The sequence below is a fragment of the Porites lutea genome, chromosome 4, assembly GCF_958299795.1.
Source record: "Porites lutea chromosome 4, jaPorLute2.1, whole genome shotgun sequence".
Taxonomy (NCBI): domain Eukaryota; kingdom Metazoa; phylum Cnidaria; class Anthozoa; order Scleractinia; family Poritidae; genus Porites; species Porites lutea.
In genome coordinates this window covers 43,183,171-43,200,205 of record NC_133204.1, presented here as the reverse complement: position 1 = coordinate 43,200,205, position 17,035 = coordinate 43,183,171, and the positions used below count along the sequence as shown (strand labels likewise).

The window sequence follows — 17,035 nt, the reverse complement described above, 5'->3', positions numbered from 1 at the left end:
TCCTAACCATTTCGTACTTGCGGGCGCAAACAATAGAAACGTCATCATTACCTACCGATTCCTCGCGGCCCCAGTTCGAGTAAATCGAGATTTTTTCTAGTATACTGACTGTATATTTGAACTGTAAGTACTGTCCTTAATATACGCGCGAGTTACTAGGGTGCCTCCTCGGGATTTCGCCTCTGGGCGAAATCCCTGCGGGGGCAATACGTGGTCTAGCCCGTTCCAGGCTCCTAGATAGTCGGGTCCGCGAAATCGACAAAGCGAGAACACGAAAATAGGCTGATTTAGCAGCAGAACGGGAACGTCATTTGACGACGGAAAAGCGCACGGAAAGGACTAGACTCTACTTCCGGTACCCAATTTGCCGCTCTGCCATTGGTCAAGCCAGTTGTTTGATTTGCGCGCGCAGTCGTCAACAGATGTTCCCGTTCTGTTGCTAAATCAGCCTAATAAAAACACCAACACCTCCCCTAATCAGATCACGCGCTCATATTTTCGCGTGTTCTCTTAGTAGGCCGAACTTTAAAGTCGGTCGAGTTTTTTGTTCGTGTTTTCTATGCAAAAACGGGTAAACAACGGGTTAACAAAGAAAAAGACGGGTTCCGAAATCGTAGTGTGTTCCTGGCCAAAGGTCTGCCAGCACTAAAGCTTGTTATTTTACATAATGGCACAATATGATAATATATCGTCTGTTTATCCAATAATCAGGGGGTCTACTTTACTGCGTTATTTTAACGTTGCTAAACCTGCTGCTGGTCTTCGATAAAAGAAAAGGTGCGGAAGGAAAGTAAGTTGATATATATTCACTTATTTTAATTGATGTAGAATTATTTTTTGCAGCAATATTTTCACGATTATGACGCTTTTCTTCTTATTTGAAGCGAATTCTTACTTCTGTCAATTCTAAACTTCCCTGTATCAAATAATTCCATAACACAGCCTGAGCTTTTGGTACTGAAACGGCCAGCATCTCTCTACGCAGTTCAATTCCACAACGAAACGGCCATTATAGTGCACCCGACTAATTGCTAAAATAACCTTCCCTCAATGACTATTTTTAAAACAAACCATGTACAAACTCATCAACAGAGTGTTCCTTCAATGCTTTGCTTTGTTGTAAATATGTTTTATCGATATGTTTCGAACAGTCACGTATTAATATACTATATAAAAATAATTTACGAAAATGTTGTACCGATGGTATCACACGACATATTATATCTAGCTCCTTAGCCTGAGACAGTAGCAGGCACAAAAACGGGGAGGGAAGGGTTAGGGCAATTTCTCTCCCCATCCTCACTCCCTTTTTTCGTTCCTCCACTCCAGACACGCAGGCTACTACCTCCCCATTACATACACCATATCTTCTTTTTCTTACTTCCAACCGAAATTTCCACATTTTTCTTTTTTTTTTTTGCAGAAGGGTGATGATGAAAGAAATAATAAGAAGAAAAGAAGAGAGCATATAACTCTGATCTAGTAGAGAAGATTACATTATTGTTCTTCATTTTTGGTTCCTGATCTTCTGGTTTTCCTGTTTCCAAAAACGTTGATGTTTTTTAGTGTTTAATGTTAATTACCCATAATTTTTTGCATTTGCTGTTTAATTGGCTAATTTTTTATTGTTTACTCTTTCAAGAGAAAATACTGTTTGGAGGGTATTTCGCGAGAAACTCGTATTTGATCACTGTAAAAATATATCGTTCACATATGAATATAACTACGACAATGAAGTCGAAAATTTTCGTTTTTCTCCTCAGAAGTCTTCTCCAGTCTTCGAACATCTTCGGTAGTCTTCGGAAATCTTCTGAATAATCGGGAATTATAGGAAAATGGCCGAAATTCCTTGATATACTTAACAAAATATTTTGGCTTTTTTGCGCCGTTTTTTTTTCTTTCTGGTAAGAATTTAATGTTACATGCACAGTGAATTTTTTACTGTTACCCAGTTAAAATGCCTAAAATTTTAAAACTGTTTCAGGTTACAGAGTCAAAAATTTTAAAAGTGTTTTGCGTTATCGAGGTACCCCCATTCAGACCCTCTTTTCTGGTGTATCTTTTCGGCGGCATCTTGAATTAAATCAAGTGTGAATAAAAGCTGAATCACTCTTATTTGTTTAAAATAAATACCTTCACTTTGAGGGTAAAGGTTTTGTTGTGTCTGTTGTGACATAGGAAATTATAAACCTGTTTAGTGTTTTCGTCTACACCTCTGATTTAGTTCTGTCACTTCTCTTACAACTTGTACTTTGGGTTATTACGATTTAGTACTTTCACCCCTTGTTCAACTTATATTTCCAGTTATTACAATATGCGCGTAAGAAGAGATATTACATTTCGCGTTGAAACTATATTGCATTATGCGTTGAGTCGTTAGTACAGTTATCCGTCGATGATATAACATTTTGCGTTGATATCAATTACATTTCGGGGCATAAGGACAGAAAAGGTACTCTAGAACGTATAGAGTGTTTTCACTCACGTGGCCAGCATCTATGCAAATTTATTGGTACAAAAGGAAGCGTTTGCATGAGATAAGAGTTCAACTTCCACAGAATTGGTTTGGGACACTAACATGGTCGCCGTTTCATTGTTTTGGGACACCAATATGGTCACCGTGACGTCATGTGGAAACACTCTACAGTACATCATTCGTTCAAAGCAATGCTGACCCTTCTTCAAACAACTATATTCACGAAAAAAACAAGCCACTCGGTATGAGTGTATAGAATTTGTTCAAACTTTGCCATAGTCGAACTAACAAAGGGAAATACAAGCTCCGTTAAGCGGTTTCTGAAAAAACTCCTGGTACCGAGAAATACAAAAGCAAGTAAAAAACACACTGAAAATATCGTCTCCCATGTCTTTATTAACAAAAGGAATTGTATCGTATTTACATAGTCCGCCCTCCTAGGAGTGGTATGAATTTACACTAGAGTACACTTACTAACTATACAATGTTCTTAACTCAAAATATATAAAGTACTAGAAAATCATATGTCTTCAAGATTTCTTAAACCTATAATGTATCCAAAATAATGTTTCTCATGCCAATAAATTTTTAGAATAATTCAGTTTGGTGAAGATTAGGATCCTTTTCGCGGACTCAGGTCTTTGCCTGGGAATAAAACATTTTGACTCAGAGTTAATATTGTTTGCGTAAGGTTGAAATAAAATCCGCCTCAGGTAAAATAGGGGGGAAAGAGAAGAACAGCTCCCCCGAAAAACTGTCTGCCAGCACTTGACCGATAGTTCGACAGTTGGCCGACAGTTTACAGACAGTTGGCCGACTACCTTTTATGTAGACTTTTCAGACTTTTTCTCCAGCCTGTTGCCCCAAAGTAACCACGCATTAACAGCCGACACGAATTAGAAGAAATAAACTTAATAAATGCCTTAGTTTGACGGTACTCAGTACGGCAAAACACGGTCAGCTATAGAAGTAGGTTAAAACGAAATCAGTAAACTTTAACACTTTTGCATCAAATAGAAGAAATAACCTTAATAAATGCCTTTGTTTGGCTATACTCAGTGCGGCAAAACACGGTCAGCTATTGAAGTAGGTAAAAACGAAATAAAGTTTAACAGTTTTGCATCAAATCCAACAGCATAACGGGTTTGCGGTCTTTGTGATGTCAGAGCATCGACGAGTGCGTCCACAACTTTATACGTGTCCGGCGACGCCTGGGTAGAAGCTAACTTTCTCAAACCTTTCTTAACTAAAAAGAAACAGAAAAAGATTGTAAAATCAAGACAAATTGATTCATGTGGAGACTACAGTGTTCTCGTTCAGTTTGTTGAAGGTTTGAGGCTGAAAAGAAAGGCAATGTAAATATAAATAATACTAGCACGAAACACTGGTCGGTTTAGAACAAAAAGTGGACAGTGCACGGCGATAGAAGTCGTTAACGCATAAAAAGATATTTTATTGGGCAGTTATTCTTTCAAAATATGTCTCCGTTTCCCACTAGCTTTTATTCAACATCGACTAATTTTTCATAAATGCATGGCTAGCACTGACGTTAACGGAGGAATAATTAACAATTATTCCTCGAGCCCGAATAGGCTCTGATTCAATAGCCCCATGAGGCCGAAGGCCGAATGGGCTATTGACTCAGAGGCCATGAGTGCGAGAGGAATAATTGTTTTAGTAAAATCCAACTAGTTGGTCAAGAAATTCGAGACAAAACGCGATTTATTTGCCATTGTTTTGGTTTTCAAAGCCGACGCTTTTTGCTACTAGTGGGCTATAACATATAGCCTAGTAGTAGCTGAACCAATCAGAACGCCGCATTGATAATAGACCACTAGTTGGATTTTACTAATAGCAAATTATCCATGATTACAGACACGCAGGAAAGCGGCGCCACAGCTTCGCTGTTTTGGGTGTGCAAAGCTAAAACAAAAAGTTCGCAAACAGCACCAAATTTTTCCAAGCAAAATTGCTAAACACAAATAGAAAGTACACAGGGTGACACATTTCATATACATACGGCAACGGTAATTTTAGTGCGCGTTAAAGCTAAGTTTCTATATGATGGCTACGATTACTTAAAACACGTTAAGACATAGCGGTCAGATAGAAAACCGGCCATAAAATTAGAGAAGATACTCTCAGACACTAAACCACAGCCTTGCGCATGCGCACTGCAAAATCACCCAAAAAGTGGCAGCCATGGACAGCTGTTTCGTTCTCATTTGGGCTCATCCATCTTGGCATTACTCTCTGACTGTCTGACAGGCTAGGCTCATGAGCATGGCACATCCAAGACCGAACAAAATCTTTCTATTCGTCCCCGCAACGATAGCTACAACATTTGAAGATTTGTTTCCATACAATCCTTGCGATCGCTAAATTTCTTTTTCAGTGATCCTAACAATCGTGACGATGGTAAAACCGTCATATGGAAACCTTGTCTCCTACGCGGCAGTTCTTTGTCTCGTCACGCAACACTCCTCCCCAAAGCCCTAAAGGAACTCTGGGAAGTGGCGTGGCGTAACAAATCAAAGAACGGTTGCGTCGGAGACTGGTGGAAACAGTGCTTTACGTTTTGAAAAATTTAAGATGATAGATGAATAAAAGTTACAAAATTAGATAACAAATCAAGATGGTAGAGATGTTAGATAATCAACAAAGATGGTAGAGGATCGATTTGTCTGCTAGAAAAACCTATCTCAAATCATATTATGACCTTACTTTTCTCTAGACGCTTTTCTCCATATTCCTGTTTTAACTCCGGACTGAGAGCATCCCACAATTCCTGTAATGACTGTATGTTGCGCTCTGCATCTGATAATGCAGTTTTGAACAATCCTGGTTCAATGATGCTGACCTGTACTCCCCAAGGGCGCATTTCACGTCTCAGAGCATCGGAAAATGCTTGGACGCCATACTTAGTGATGGAATAGCCGGCTGCTCCAGGGAGAGAGACTCTACCTATAGCGCAAAAAATGAAGACTTGCTTCAATTGAAATAATTTTTACTTCTTCAACTTTTGTCGTTGTTAATTAATTCCCGTTCTTTTTGAGATATGTCCAGAAATACACGCAACAACGAAAATGGCAAATTTGGCGAAAATTCTAATCACATGTTTAAAGAGGCCCCTTGAAAAGTGGCAATTTTTTTCAAAATCGCCACTATTGAAGGGGTCCCTTTCAACATCTCATCAGAAGTTTCGCCACATCTTTGGCGAATTTTGGCCAAATTTGTCATTTTTCGCCATATTCTCCGTCCTCGTCAACATCGCCACTTTTTAGGGGGCTCCTTTGCCATCTTATTTGACAGGTAGTTAAGGCTTTGATAAATTTTGCCATATTCGCCATTTTCTTCAAAATCGCCACTTTCAAAGCGCCCCTTTGCCATGTCATTTGAATTTTTGCCAACACTTTGGCGGGTGTTCGCCATATTTACCATTTTCGCCAAAATAGCCCCTCTCAACCCTCTGGTCATTTTTTTCCCAGATTCCTCATTTCTGTCATTGCTTGCTAGTTTTCACTATTTTCGTCATATTCACCGATCTCCAAGGGGAAACTTTTGGCATCCAACTTGAATATTTGCCAAACCCATGGCGAATTTTTGCCACATTCGCCATTTTCGCCAACTTCTCTACTTTACGAGGAGTGCCTCTTGTAATCTCATTTACATTTTCGCCAGTCCTATGGCGATTTTTCGCCAGATTTGCCATTTTCGCCATTGCGTGCATTTCTGGACATAATTAACTATTGTGACTATTTTCCTTGTATTCTGGTGAAAGTTCGCTTACTAGGGTCTGAAAAGAATGATCCTGGTCCCGCGATCCCGCTTCTTTTTCTCGACAATCCCGCATCCCGAACGTCTGTCACCTCTATACCGAATATCACCACATCCCGTACCAAGATTTGGGCAAATGCCGCTTCCCGAGTGATGGTCATCCCGGATGCCGTTAAGAAATTTTTCGTTTTTCCGAATCCCGCAATGTATTACGGTCAAACCCCGGATCCCGGTCAAATCCCTGATCCCGAGAATAGCCTTTCCAGTCCGGAAAAATAACCGGGAAAAGAAACAACGAGTTTTCTTTTTTTAAGCACCTCACTTGAATATACCTTACTATATCACTAACAGGAACGTAGAGCTACGTCCAGATTACAGTGAAAGAGAGGTCTGGGTAGGAGGCGCAAAAAACGCCCTTTTACGCAATGTTAACACCTATCCGATATGTGACGCTTCACTTTAGAGATTGGCGCGACGCATTTTTGCTCCGTTTCAGAAATCGCGCTGAAATCACCGTTCTAATGAAAAGCCCTTTCTGGTGTGGTTTTTGTGCGGGCGCAACAGCTATTCAGTGTAATGTTTAAGTACTTAGGACTTACCCAGGACACTCGATAAATTTACAACTCGTCCGCTGGCTTTCTTGACCAGTGGCAAAAATATTTTCGTGACATCCATGAGTCCCCAGAGATTGACATCAGCAAGTCGCTTGAATTTTTCTAGTGGAATCCATTCTATTGGTGCGGTTAGAACAATGCCAGCATTGTTTACCAGTCCCCAAAGCCCTGAGATGGAAAAAAAACAATAGTAATTACATTCCTATAAGAGCCTACCTTTGAATCCCGGGGAGGAGTTACTCATGCGAATTCTTGTTGGGGGTGTGCCGCCCGGATCTCCAAATCCTGACTCTATTTCAGACCAAAAATGTCATTTTTCACACCCGTTTTTCGACCTGGCCCCTAAGAAATTATGTCAACATTACTTAGATTAAGGTACAGTATAACGGGAAACAAGAACGTGCGACTTGTTTTGAGACATTGCCGCAAAACGAGTTAAAAAGCGATGTGGCGCGTTTTACCACCCACGTTCAAACTGTCTTGCAACAAATCAGGATGTTGCAGGTTGCGAAAATTTGTTGCAGAAAGTAGAGAATAGTTCTAATTTTTGCAACAAACTCTGCACATGTTGCGCTTTTTACCAGCCCAAGGCAAACTTGTTTGGCAGCTAGTGACATATCTTCTGTGTATGGCGTGGTTCCCGTGTAATTTTATTCAATCAGAAGTCAGTATTAACGCAACTTGCAGCAACCTTCATTTGTTGCGAGACAGGTTTGAACAGGTTTAAATATGGGTGGTAAAACGCACAACATCGCTTTTGCAGCAATGTTGCAAAACAAGTTGCACGTTTCTCCTGCCCGTTTTACCGTGCCTTTACTTACAACAGCAACAAAAAATATTTCTTAAAATTCATTTCGAATTCACATATTTCTCTCTCTTTCTTACTTATTTGCAACTGAAACGATAAATACGTTCATACACTCCCGTAGTTCCCTCGACAACCATACCCGATTCCAGACCAAAATGGGCAAAGTTTATACCAGTTTTCACACCAAAACGGCTGAAAAACTACCCTTTGGAGCGGCACATAGCTATATGGCTTATATAAGGGAGTACCCCACCAGGCTTTGAACAGGCACCCACCTCGATCGAATATTCGAATGTCCACCTTCAAGGTTGGAAAATTTGAGTATGAAGAGGACAGTCCCACCTGCCTTTCACCTCAGTAACTTCTGCGTCCTCTCTTAAAGTAGTAACTCATCGTTTCGGTGGGAGAAGAACCAATTGTCGTGAAATTGGGCCGCAACAAAAAAATAAATTGAAAACCGTCCGGTGGAAGAAGCCAAGAAAATGAAATGTCATAAAAGACTAATTTTTAAACAATTTATCCAAGTCTCAGGTCTTTGTGGCCCACAGTTTCTGAGTCATTTGCCAAAACGTTTCACGCACCTTTGTAGAGCTTTGTAACGAGCGACTAAATATAGGAATAGCTCCGACCTGTAATTGGAGGATAAAAATAGTTATTAAGTAATAAGTTAAAGCTTAACTTTCAGCCACGAGTCACACTGGACAACGATATCACTAACGTTGTTGTGATGTGTGACTTCTGTTTCGTCCTACGTAGTGAAAGAAGCAAGAAGTCGATGTATGAACCTTAAAATTTCACTTACATCGACAGAACCTTTTTCTGGTGTTAAACAGTACCAACAGAGATAGGAAATTGTCACAGCGTTGGCGAACAGCGTTCAGTTCGGACTCAAACAGTCGGAGCTATTCCTGTATTTCAACCGCTGACGGGTCAATGTACAGGAATGGCTCCGATCTGCATAAAGAGAGACTTGTCACATGATGGTGTGTGGTGTGGGAGGGGGGTGGGGGTGGGGTGAGGGCGATCATGACCAGATGATATAAATAAAAAAAAACAAAGAGCTTCACCGAAAAAAAATTCAAAATCAACTCAAATAAAAAAGTCGACAAAGGAACTAGACTTTGCTTGATCATTACTGATTACTTATCTGACTGTCGCTGGTGATTAGCAATACGGGGTTGTTTTTAAATGATCTGTTTTAAAGTTTTTGTACCGAGTTGCTTTTCATCCGACAAAACTTGAACGAATCAATTTATCGAAACTAAAAATAACTTGCTTGCGTCCATGATATATAAGGCCTAAATTTAAACCTTCTCACACGTAACTTAGTGGACATTATCGATTGATTGATAAATTCGACCTAAGTAGTGAGGTGCCCGCCTCACTGCATAGGATAGGGATGGGGGGTGAGGAGAATGAAAGCATTTTCTAGGGGGGGTCCGCACTTGAACATGCTTTTTTTAGGCTTGTATGCATTGCTTCTGCCTTTACTGGTGGGCAAAGTCTATACCCGTTTTCAGACCAAAACGGCTCGATAACCCTTCTCTTTGGGGTGGCACATACCTATATGGTTATATAGGGAAGTACCTCCCAGGGGGCACTTTTCTGATGGTCCCTCCTCAAAACAAACCTGACTCAGTCAAGAAAAGCCACTGTTTTGCCATGATTTGCATCACCCGGCAAAAACTAGGTCAAGACAAAAAATACACCGCCACACTCGGACTTTTTTTCCCGGTTTATAACAAATCGCTTTCTTTTCTTTACTCTGATGAACGCCTGTAGGACCTATAATTGAACTAGCTTAGTCCCTGTAGGTTAATTAAGTAAGAAAGGTCACATGACTCAACTAATACACAAATAATTTATTAAGCAAACAGTAGACTCAATGCAAAACCGGCCACTAGTTGATGAATATTATTTTGCTCATGGTTAAATTTGCTTTAATAACTTCATTCTTAAATTCCAAAAGTTAAACAAAAATGAGTTATCTCATGCGAGGCTAGTGAGGCTAATTTTAATGTATAAAACAGACTATTCGATTTAATAGGTTTTCTGCATTGTTTGATCAAACATCTCAGTTGTTGATTCTTTTCACTCATACGACTGAAGCAATTTTGTTTTACGAACTGCAAGTATGCATGACTGCCTTTAATCTATGCTGGGGTCCTGTACATAAAAAAGCCTTTGTACACTTTAGTCTATCTCGTCTATGTGGAATTTTCTTTTTTTGAGAATTTCTTCGGTGGTAGACAGGTGGTACAAGTCCATTCGTCAGGCTCTTCCTGCAGATTGGCACATTCCCTTGAGAAAAAAAAGAATTTAAGAAAAATGAAAATAGAAAGTTAGAAGATGCCGTCCTTTTGCCGAACCTTTTAAATTTAGCCATTGTAAGATTGCCCTGTGCACAGATGCCCTCTGCACTCCAAAAAGATTTTTGAACCCAAGAAAAAACATTCTCAAATTGACAAAAAATATATTCTTCAGAGCAGAGCTTTTGGAGCCCATCTGGATCAAGTTTGCGGTTATTCACAGCCTCGTTTTGATGAGACTGTAGTTTCGTTATTAAAATAAATTCTAATAATTGAAAAAGAGCACACATATTTATCTAATATCTGGGAAGTATTTCTAGTCGGAAATGACTAGTTTAGTGAGGTAGTTAGCAAGCTTTCTTTTCCCAGTTCAGACCAAGTGATTTCCCTTTTGTCTTTTTCTCTGCTATGCGCAAAACAAACCAACTAAAGCGGTCTATTAAAGAAGTGACCTCACCAATCAAACCAATGTAAACAGCTCTCACACTGGATCATGTCCATGTACCTCGACTGCTGGCATAAATGACATGACCAAGACTCCTTCAACTGGCTCACTGCAAAACAAAGATTGCTACGTCACTTGTCAACATATGTTCACACATCGCAGCTTGTCTTACTGATATTCTGTATATCGTTCGTAGTAATAAATTTTGCAGAACTATTACAATCACGATCCTAACAACAGACGTAATTATCACCTTGTAAATTTACTGTGAAACTCACAAAACCGTGAATACCAGAATTATTTATGGAATGTTATTGTGTTTCGAGAAATAAGCCAATAAGGCGCGAGATAACGAAACTGCAAACAGCAACGGTAATTAGTTTGTGGTTTTGAGCTTTGCTCGCCTGCCCTAAACTTTTTTGTGATTGGCCAGTACACAATCAACACTCCTGAAACTTTTCAGGCGTTCACGGTTTTCTACGTTTGACAGTAAAAAGTAGGTGAAATTAAAGCTGATTCTCTTACGCAACATAAGAAGCTTGTTCCATGCGTCGTCTGAGAAAAATCTTTTCAATACGGTCAAATCAGCGTCTACGGCTTCCCCTGGAATTGACATTACTTCGCATGGGCTGAGCAAGTCGCTAATAGAGAGTTTTCTCCCAGAAAGCTGAAGGTCTCTGATTGTTAGGCTTTTGTCTTTACAAAACCAATCAATCATTTCTTGCATTTCTAGAAAAACATATAGGCATATACTGAATACCATACGTATGTAAAGGAAAGTGAATAATAAAATAGGATTTAGGTATATGTAGCATATACAGGGATATAATATGGGTGATAACATGAGGACCCAAACTGATTGAAAGGTAAACCATCTGTTGTGCAGGTTTATGTCAACAGAACTGAAAAGAGTTTCCTGGAACATATTTCAATTTGCCTAGTTTCTAGTTTCTATGATTCAATTTCTTTGGTCTGTAAACAAGATTAACAAAAAGTGAGCACATAGGGTTGAATATGGGAACAGAGGAAGAGTGCAGGAGCGGATCCAGGATTTTTTTTAGGAGGGGGTGCACTCCTCTCTTGCTCTACTTCAACACCAATAAACCACATAGTTTTTTTTTTGCAGAATACCAGTTGTATTAGAAAACCGCAGGTCATCTCAGAGGGGGGGGGGGGGGGGGGGAGGGGGGTGCGCACCTCCTGCGCTCTCCCCCTAGATCCGCCCCTGGAGTGGTTCATGCTCCAGCAAAATACGTTGACAGAAACTATACATCTTCATAAAGCAAAAAAGGTCCTTTGCTTACCATCTTCATTTACGTCTTCTCTTGTAAAACAATCATTGGTTTTAGTTTAGTCTTGGCCTTCTCTCCAGGTCTCTGTAATCGATATTTTTTCTTCTTTTGACGGTTTTGCAAGTAGAAAAGAAACGTCTTTGTGGTACAATGTTTTTGTTATGTGGGACTTTGTTTTGGGGACTTGGAAGGTTTTTCTTGCCATGGTCTCGAATGGATATAAACAGGCTGTTTGCCGAATTAATGCTTCTCTCCAACTGTTGTAACGCGTTGTCGTTATCGCAGCCTTCAACATCGGTGACAATGGAGAGTAATTTGGCTGGAGGGCCTTTTTCTTTAGTTCCCTATCTGATGTTCCTTCATTGTTTGCCGTTTGCCTTAAGCATTCTCTTAGGAAGTTTAACTCAGAAGACTTCTCCAAATGCTTGTTGTCACCCCTTGACCATTGAATATCATCGTTATCACATGCTGCATCGTTATACCCCTGCGAGTTAATAAATTCATCTTGCGAGTTATCGCATCTACAGACAAGATGGATGTGCTTGCAAATAGTGCTGGTTATCAAACTGTCCGGACAATTGCAGACATAAAGATGCACGCCGATTCGACACTCAGGGCACTTAAGCTGGCAGTTTGCTCTTTACAGGCGCTCATCAGCTTTGAAACTTTGTAACGACTTATTCCGTCTTGCCCAAGAACTTCCCAAGTATCGTCTTCTTCCACCTTAACCGAGGCAGTTGGGAGGGTCAAGCTGCGAAGATGCCGTTCATGTATCACACTTAGTCGAGATGTTACTTTCCCCTTAGTCAATTTGATCAGACGATCAAACGTCTTATCTCGTACATATTTTAAAAGGTTGAGAAGAAGATTGCCTAACCGTTTGTTGCTTTTGCCTTTTAAGTATTGATACTTGAAGACCTTGTGGAAGGCTTCTACAAACATATTTGTATTAATACCAAGGCCGACTCTAAGGCAATATGCCCATTCTTGTTTCCTGGAAACCCATTCCTGTTCAAAATACTTTCTGAAGGAGGCAGTCTTTGAAGGAAGACTTAGACGACGAATGAACCCTCGTAAAGACTCCTCAAACAGTGTTTCACTGGTCTGTTCAAGAACGGTTCGAAACATCTTGTACACTTCTACCTCTGTTTGAAGGCCGCCGATTTTCTTTCTTAACTCTTTAGTGACTTCCCTGTCTACGTGCCAAGTGCAAAGTAATTTCTTAGGACGGGGACAGTCATCCATCACCCCCACCCATGCAGTGTAGAACTGTGGTGCAACATCGCTCATGAACCACGAGGCTTTAATGGTTCCAGTGTTCTTCTTGATTTCGCAGAAAAAGGTGCACATTGTGGTTGGTATCTGTTTGTGGTTTCTGGTTCGTTACTGGTACTGATTTCTGACCCGTCATTGGACGTGGTTTCTGGTCCGTAACTGGTGGTGGTTTCTGCTTTGTCCCTGTTGGTGGTTTCTGTTCCGTCACAGGTGGTGGTTTCTGGTCCGTTACTGGTGCTGATTTCTGACCCGTCATTGGACGTGGTTTCTTGTCCGTCACTGGTGGTGGTTTCTGCTTTGTCCCTGTTGGTGGTTTCTGTTCCGTCACAGGTGGTGGTTTCTGGTCCGTCACTGGTACTGTTTTCTGACCGGTCGTTGGAGGTGGTTTCTGGTCTGTCACTTGTGCTGGTTTCTGGCCGGTCACCGGTAATGGTTTCTGGGCTGTCCCATTGGATCCCGGAACAGTTGCGTGTTGTGATACCTGGTTTGTGTCCTGTATTCCAAGCAGTTGCAGATCGATATCTTTGGAAGATATACAGTGAATGAGCACCCTTCTGAGGAAGCATGAATGGAGTGTGGGATTTCTCAACCACAAAAATTCGTTGGAAATAGGTGCTCTGGTGTCAAGAAAACCTGCTCTCCAGAGGGTCGGATAAAGAGAACTAATGGCCCCCATTACAACAACAATCACCCCACAAACGCTTCCGCAGCTCTGCAAAGGTACATTCTTGAAGCATCCATTCGTACATTGGTGGAAGCCACGTTGGTTACCTTCTGGTTTGTGGGCAATAAATCGCCCTTGCGCTGGTTTTCGGAAGACAGGAAACTCCATCGCTAAAACATTAAGTATGGCGTTTACAGTGGTATTTATGTTAGTTGGAGGGGGCCACGCGAGGGTGTCGTAGTAAAACCACTTGTTCTCGACTGCATCTATGTAAAGCAGAGACCAGTGGCGTCCGGGCTTGTTAGGTGTGGCCACATCGGTTTTTTTAATGCCACCAGCCACATTTATGATGAAAACGATTGCCTTGATTTGTTTACCTCGCATAACGGACCTTGCATGTCTTTGTAGGTCGACATCGTTTAGTAATAGTAAATCATTGAGCATGAATACCGCCGTCATAGTGTTATGGTGGTGAACATTCAGAAGATCTATAAACCCGTTTATCATCGCAACATTCAACCACCTGTTTGACGTAAGGGTGGCCAAGTCGGACGTTAATATACCTTTATTGATGACAACTTTGTCATCAGCATTACCAAAGAGCAGTTTCTGATAAACGTCCAGAAATCCTGGTAGTGCGCATTGATGGTTTGGTAATGTGTTTTAGTTAGCCAGGTTTTCTCTTGCTTCACTTGTTGGGAAATATCCCTCAGCGAATGGACGTTCAGCAGAGTATCCAACGAGGAATTGGTATAAGTACCCAGAGAACAGGAGACTGCTTGGTACTTTCCATCTCTCAGTGTATCCAGCATAACCTCACAAATGAATCTAGAAGGAATGCTTGACACCGCGCTGACGTCACTAACATATTGTGGTGAAGTTTGTAGTGAAGTGTTTGGACCTCGGTAGGTAAAATTTTCGGGAAGGATAAATCTGCGAAATCACCACGGCTGGTCAAGTAAAATTTGTTCTTGATGATTATGTCCTAAAATATGACAAAAATAGCCATCATTAACACCAGGATTCTGGTATACAAAAGGGGTACCCTTGCTGTCGATAATGGCATATAAAAGGAAGGGATGGACCTCCGCACAGAGCCTCCCGTATGAATTTTTCTGGGGTACCCCCCGGAATTAAATGAATAAGATGCTTTCTTGGATGTAGCTTTACCTGAAGTACTGGATCTAATTCTTTCAGGAGAGTTCTCGATGTAGCAAGAGATGTCTTTTTTCCTACAAGGAAAACAGAAACTCATTACACGAAATGTATTACTTCGGACGCACACACGTGAATTGGACGTGAAGACACGCAGCACTTGGTTTGTTTCATCTCACTGGAAATATAAGCAAGGATGTCTGACTAAGTTAATATCATCTTACCTTTAAATCTTTTTAGACACATGTCCTGAGTTTCTTTATCGCCGGTGGACGATCTTTCACTAGACTAGAACAATGCTGAATATCCTGAGTGAGTATATATGCACTCCGAAGCACAGCAAGCTGTTGCAGAGCTGAATATGATCAACAAACAAATTTTCGCGCGCTGCTTAGCATCCAGGCTTGACCACAGGGTTCTGACCTTGCGTGACCAACCTATTTAGCTTATTTGTATTGTACCCTCTGGTTATAATCGCGTCAGAACCCCCCCCCCCCCCCCCCCCCAACCTCAACTACTTTATTTTTAGTTTCGATAAATTGATTCGTTCAAGTTTTGTCGGATGAAAAACAAATCGGTACAAAAACTTTAAAACAGATCATTTAAAAACAACCCCGTATTGCTAATCACCAGCGACAGTCAGATAAGTAATCAGTAATGATCAAGCAAGTCTAGTTCCTTTATCGACTTTTTTATTTGAGTTGATTTTGAATTTTTTTTTCGGTGAAGCTCTTTAGTTTTTTTATTTATATCATCTGGTCATGATCGCCCAGACCCACCCCCAACCCCCCCCCCCCCCCCCTCCCACACCACACACCATCATGTGACAAGTCTCTTTATGCAAATCGGAGCCATTCCTGTACATTGACCCGTCAGCGGTTTAAATACAGGAATAGCTCCGACTGTTTGAGTCCGAACTGAACGCTGTTCGCCAACGCTGTGACAATTTCCCATCTCTGTTGGTACTGCTTAACACTAGAAAAAGTTTCTGTGGATGTAAGTGAAATTTTAAGGTTCATACATCGACTTCTTGCTTCTTTCACTGCGTAAGACGAAACAGAAGTCACACGTCACAACGACGTTAGTGATATCGTTGTCCAGTGTGACGCGTGGCTGAAAGTTAAGCTTTAACTTATTAATAAAAAACCATTTTTATCCCCCAATTACAGGTCGGAGCTATTCCTGTATTTAGCCGCTCGTCAGCTTTGTATTATGGCCGCCGGAAAACAACAAAAACATCAGTCATCTGGAGTTCACTTTTTCTATAAAAGCTCTTTCTTTTCACTCGAGAACTAGCATACGTACGCATAAACATATCCTCTAACACTTGAAATGGTTATACTACTGAAAATCAAGAGGAGAGACTTTTTTTCAACGAGACAGCATTCCAATTTTGGTGTCACGCACTGTGAAAACTCGGAAGTTCAAATTGCTGTATTTTCGAAATGAAACATGCTACGGAAATGGACAGTTGTACAAAGACTTACTTTTTGTTTATCTTCAACCTAGTATATACAAGAATTCGTAAAACCTCGCTATTTTGACTTTACAGTTTGATGACTTCACCGTGAAAACCACTCCTATAAAGTAAATATGGGCATGAGCGCTTTTTGAACTCACCTTGTCCCGAAGGCAAAATTTCCTTTACTTTCTCGTAGACATCTTTGATTTGCTGCGAGTTTGTCACGTCCATCTGAAATGTTTTAAGCCTGTCGCTCGTCACCGATTTCAAACTCTGTTCCCCTTCCTTTGTCAGACAAGTCGCCAACACATGAACTCCCATCTTATCCAAGCGAATGGCCGTTTCGTGGCCAAATCCAGTGTCGCAGCCCGTAATAAAAACATATTTGTTTCCTAAGTCACTCACTTGCCTTTTAGAAAACAACCTGAAAATGATCACTGTCAAGATCACTGCTGCGAATGTGACCACACCGGCGATGCGGAAGCTGAAGCTAGTTAAAAACGGCTCGATCATGTTTATAAAGGAGCGATTTGTTGTGTCTGTTGTGTCATGTACGTCAATGTATTGTATGGGCCTTGGTCTGCCTAGCCTGCGAGAGCATCAGGCTTTTTCGGAACTTGAGCCGAAGAAACCGGATGCTCTCGCATTTTTGGCTATGGTCTGTCACGCAAATGACACGCAAGGCAGTGCCGTCTAACGACGCACAAGGGACCTGGAGCCTAAACGGTGGCGAAGCCTGGGAGAATCTACAAGACAGT

The 17,035-nt window shown here is 41.0% G+C and overlaps 2 protein-coding genes across 2 annotated transcripts; both read right to left on the bottom strand.

The window, feature by feature from the left end:
* Positions 1-2,852: 2,852 nt before the first annotated feature.
* LOC140933698 (retinol dehydrogenase 7-like) lies at positions 2,853-16,880 on the bottom strand. The gene is made up of 4 exons (XM_073383309.1): positions 16,436-16,880; positions 6,853-7,035; positions 5,201-5,440; positions 2,853-3,722 (listed from the first exon to the last, which is right to left on the bottom strand). The coding sequence occupies exons 1-4, from the start codon at positions 16,788-16,790 to the stop codon at positions 3,532-3,534; spliced, it is 969 nt and encodes a 322-aa protein (XP_073239410.1). The 5' UTR covers positions 16,791-16,880; the 3' UTR covers positions 2,853-3,531.
* On the bottom strand, positions 9,561-11,752 carry LOC140933699 (uncharacterized). The gene is made up of 4 exons (XM_073383310.1): positions 11,734-11,752; positions 10,955-11,158; positions 10,442-10,538; positions 9,561-9,976 (listed from the first exon to the last, which is right to left on the bottom strand). The coding sequence occupies exons 2-4, from the start codon at positions 11,154-11,156 to the stop codon at positions 9,883-9,885; spliced, it is 393 nt and encodes a 130-aa protein (XP_073239411.1). The 5' UTR covers positions 11,157-11,158; positions 11,734-11,752; the 3' UTR covers positions 9,561-9,882.
* Positions 16,881-17,035: the final 155 nt, after the last annotated feature.

Bases quoted from the DNA above. Each gene is read 5' to 3' on its own strand.
- LOC140933699 (XM_073383310.1), bottom strand. From the start codon at position 11,156: ATGCAAGAAATGATTGATTGGTTTTGTAAAGACAAAAGCCTAACAATC. The intron at 10,539-10,954 runs GTAAGAGAATCA...TTTGTTTTGCAG, and splicing joins GAACAAGCTTCTTATGTTGC to TGAGCCAGTTGAAGGAGTCT. The intron at 9,977-10,441 runs GTGAGGTCACTT...TTTTTTCTCAAG, and splicing joins TGTTTACATTGGTTTGATTG to GGAATGTGCCAATCTGCAGG.
- LOC140933698 (XM_073383309.1), bottom strand. From the start codon at position 16,790: ATGATCGAGCCGTTTTTAACTAGCTTCAGCTTCCGCATCGCCGGTGTG. The intron at 5,441-6,852 runs GTAAGTCCTAAG...TTTGCGCTATAG, and splicing joins AAATTTATCGAGTGTCCTGG to GTAGAGTCTCTCTCCCTGGA. The intron at 3,723-5,200 runs GTAAGGTCATAA...GTTTCTTTTTAG, and splicing joins AGAAAAGCGTCTAGAGAAAA to TTAAGAAAGGTTTGAGAAAG.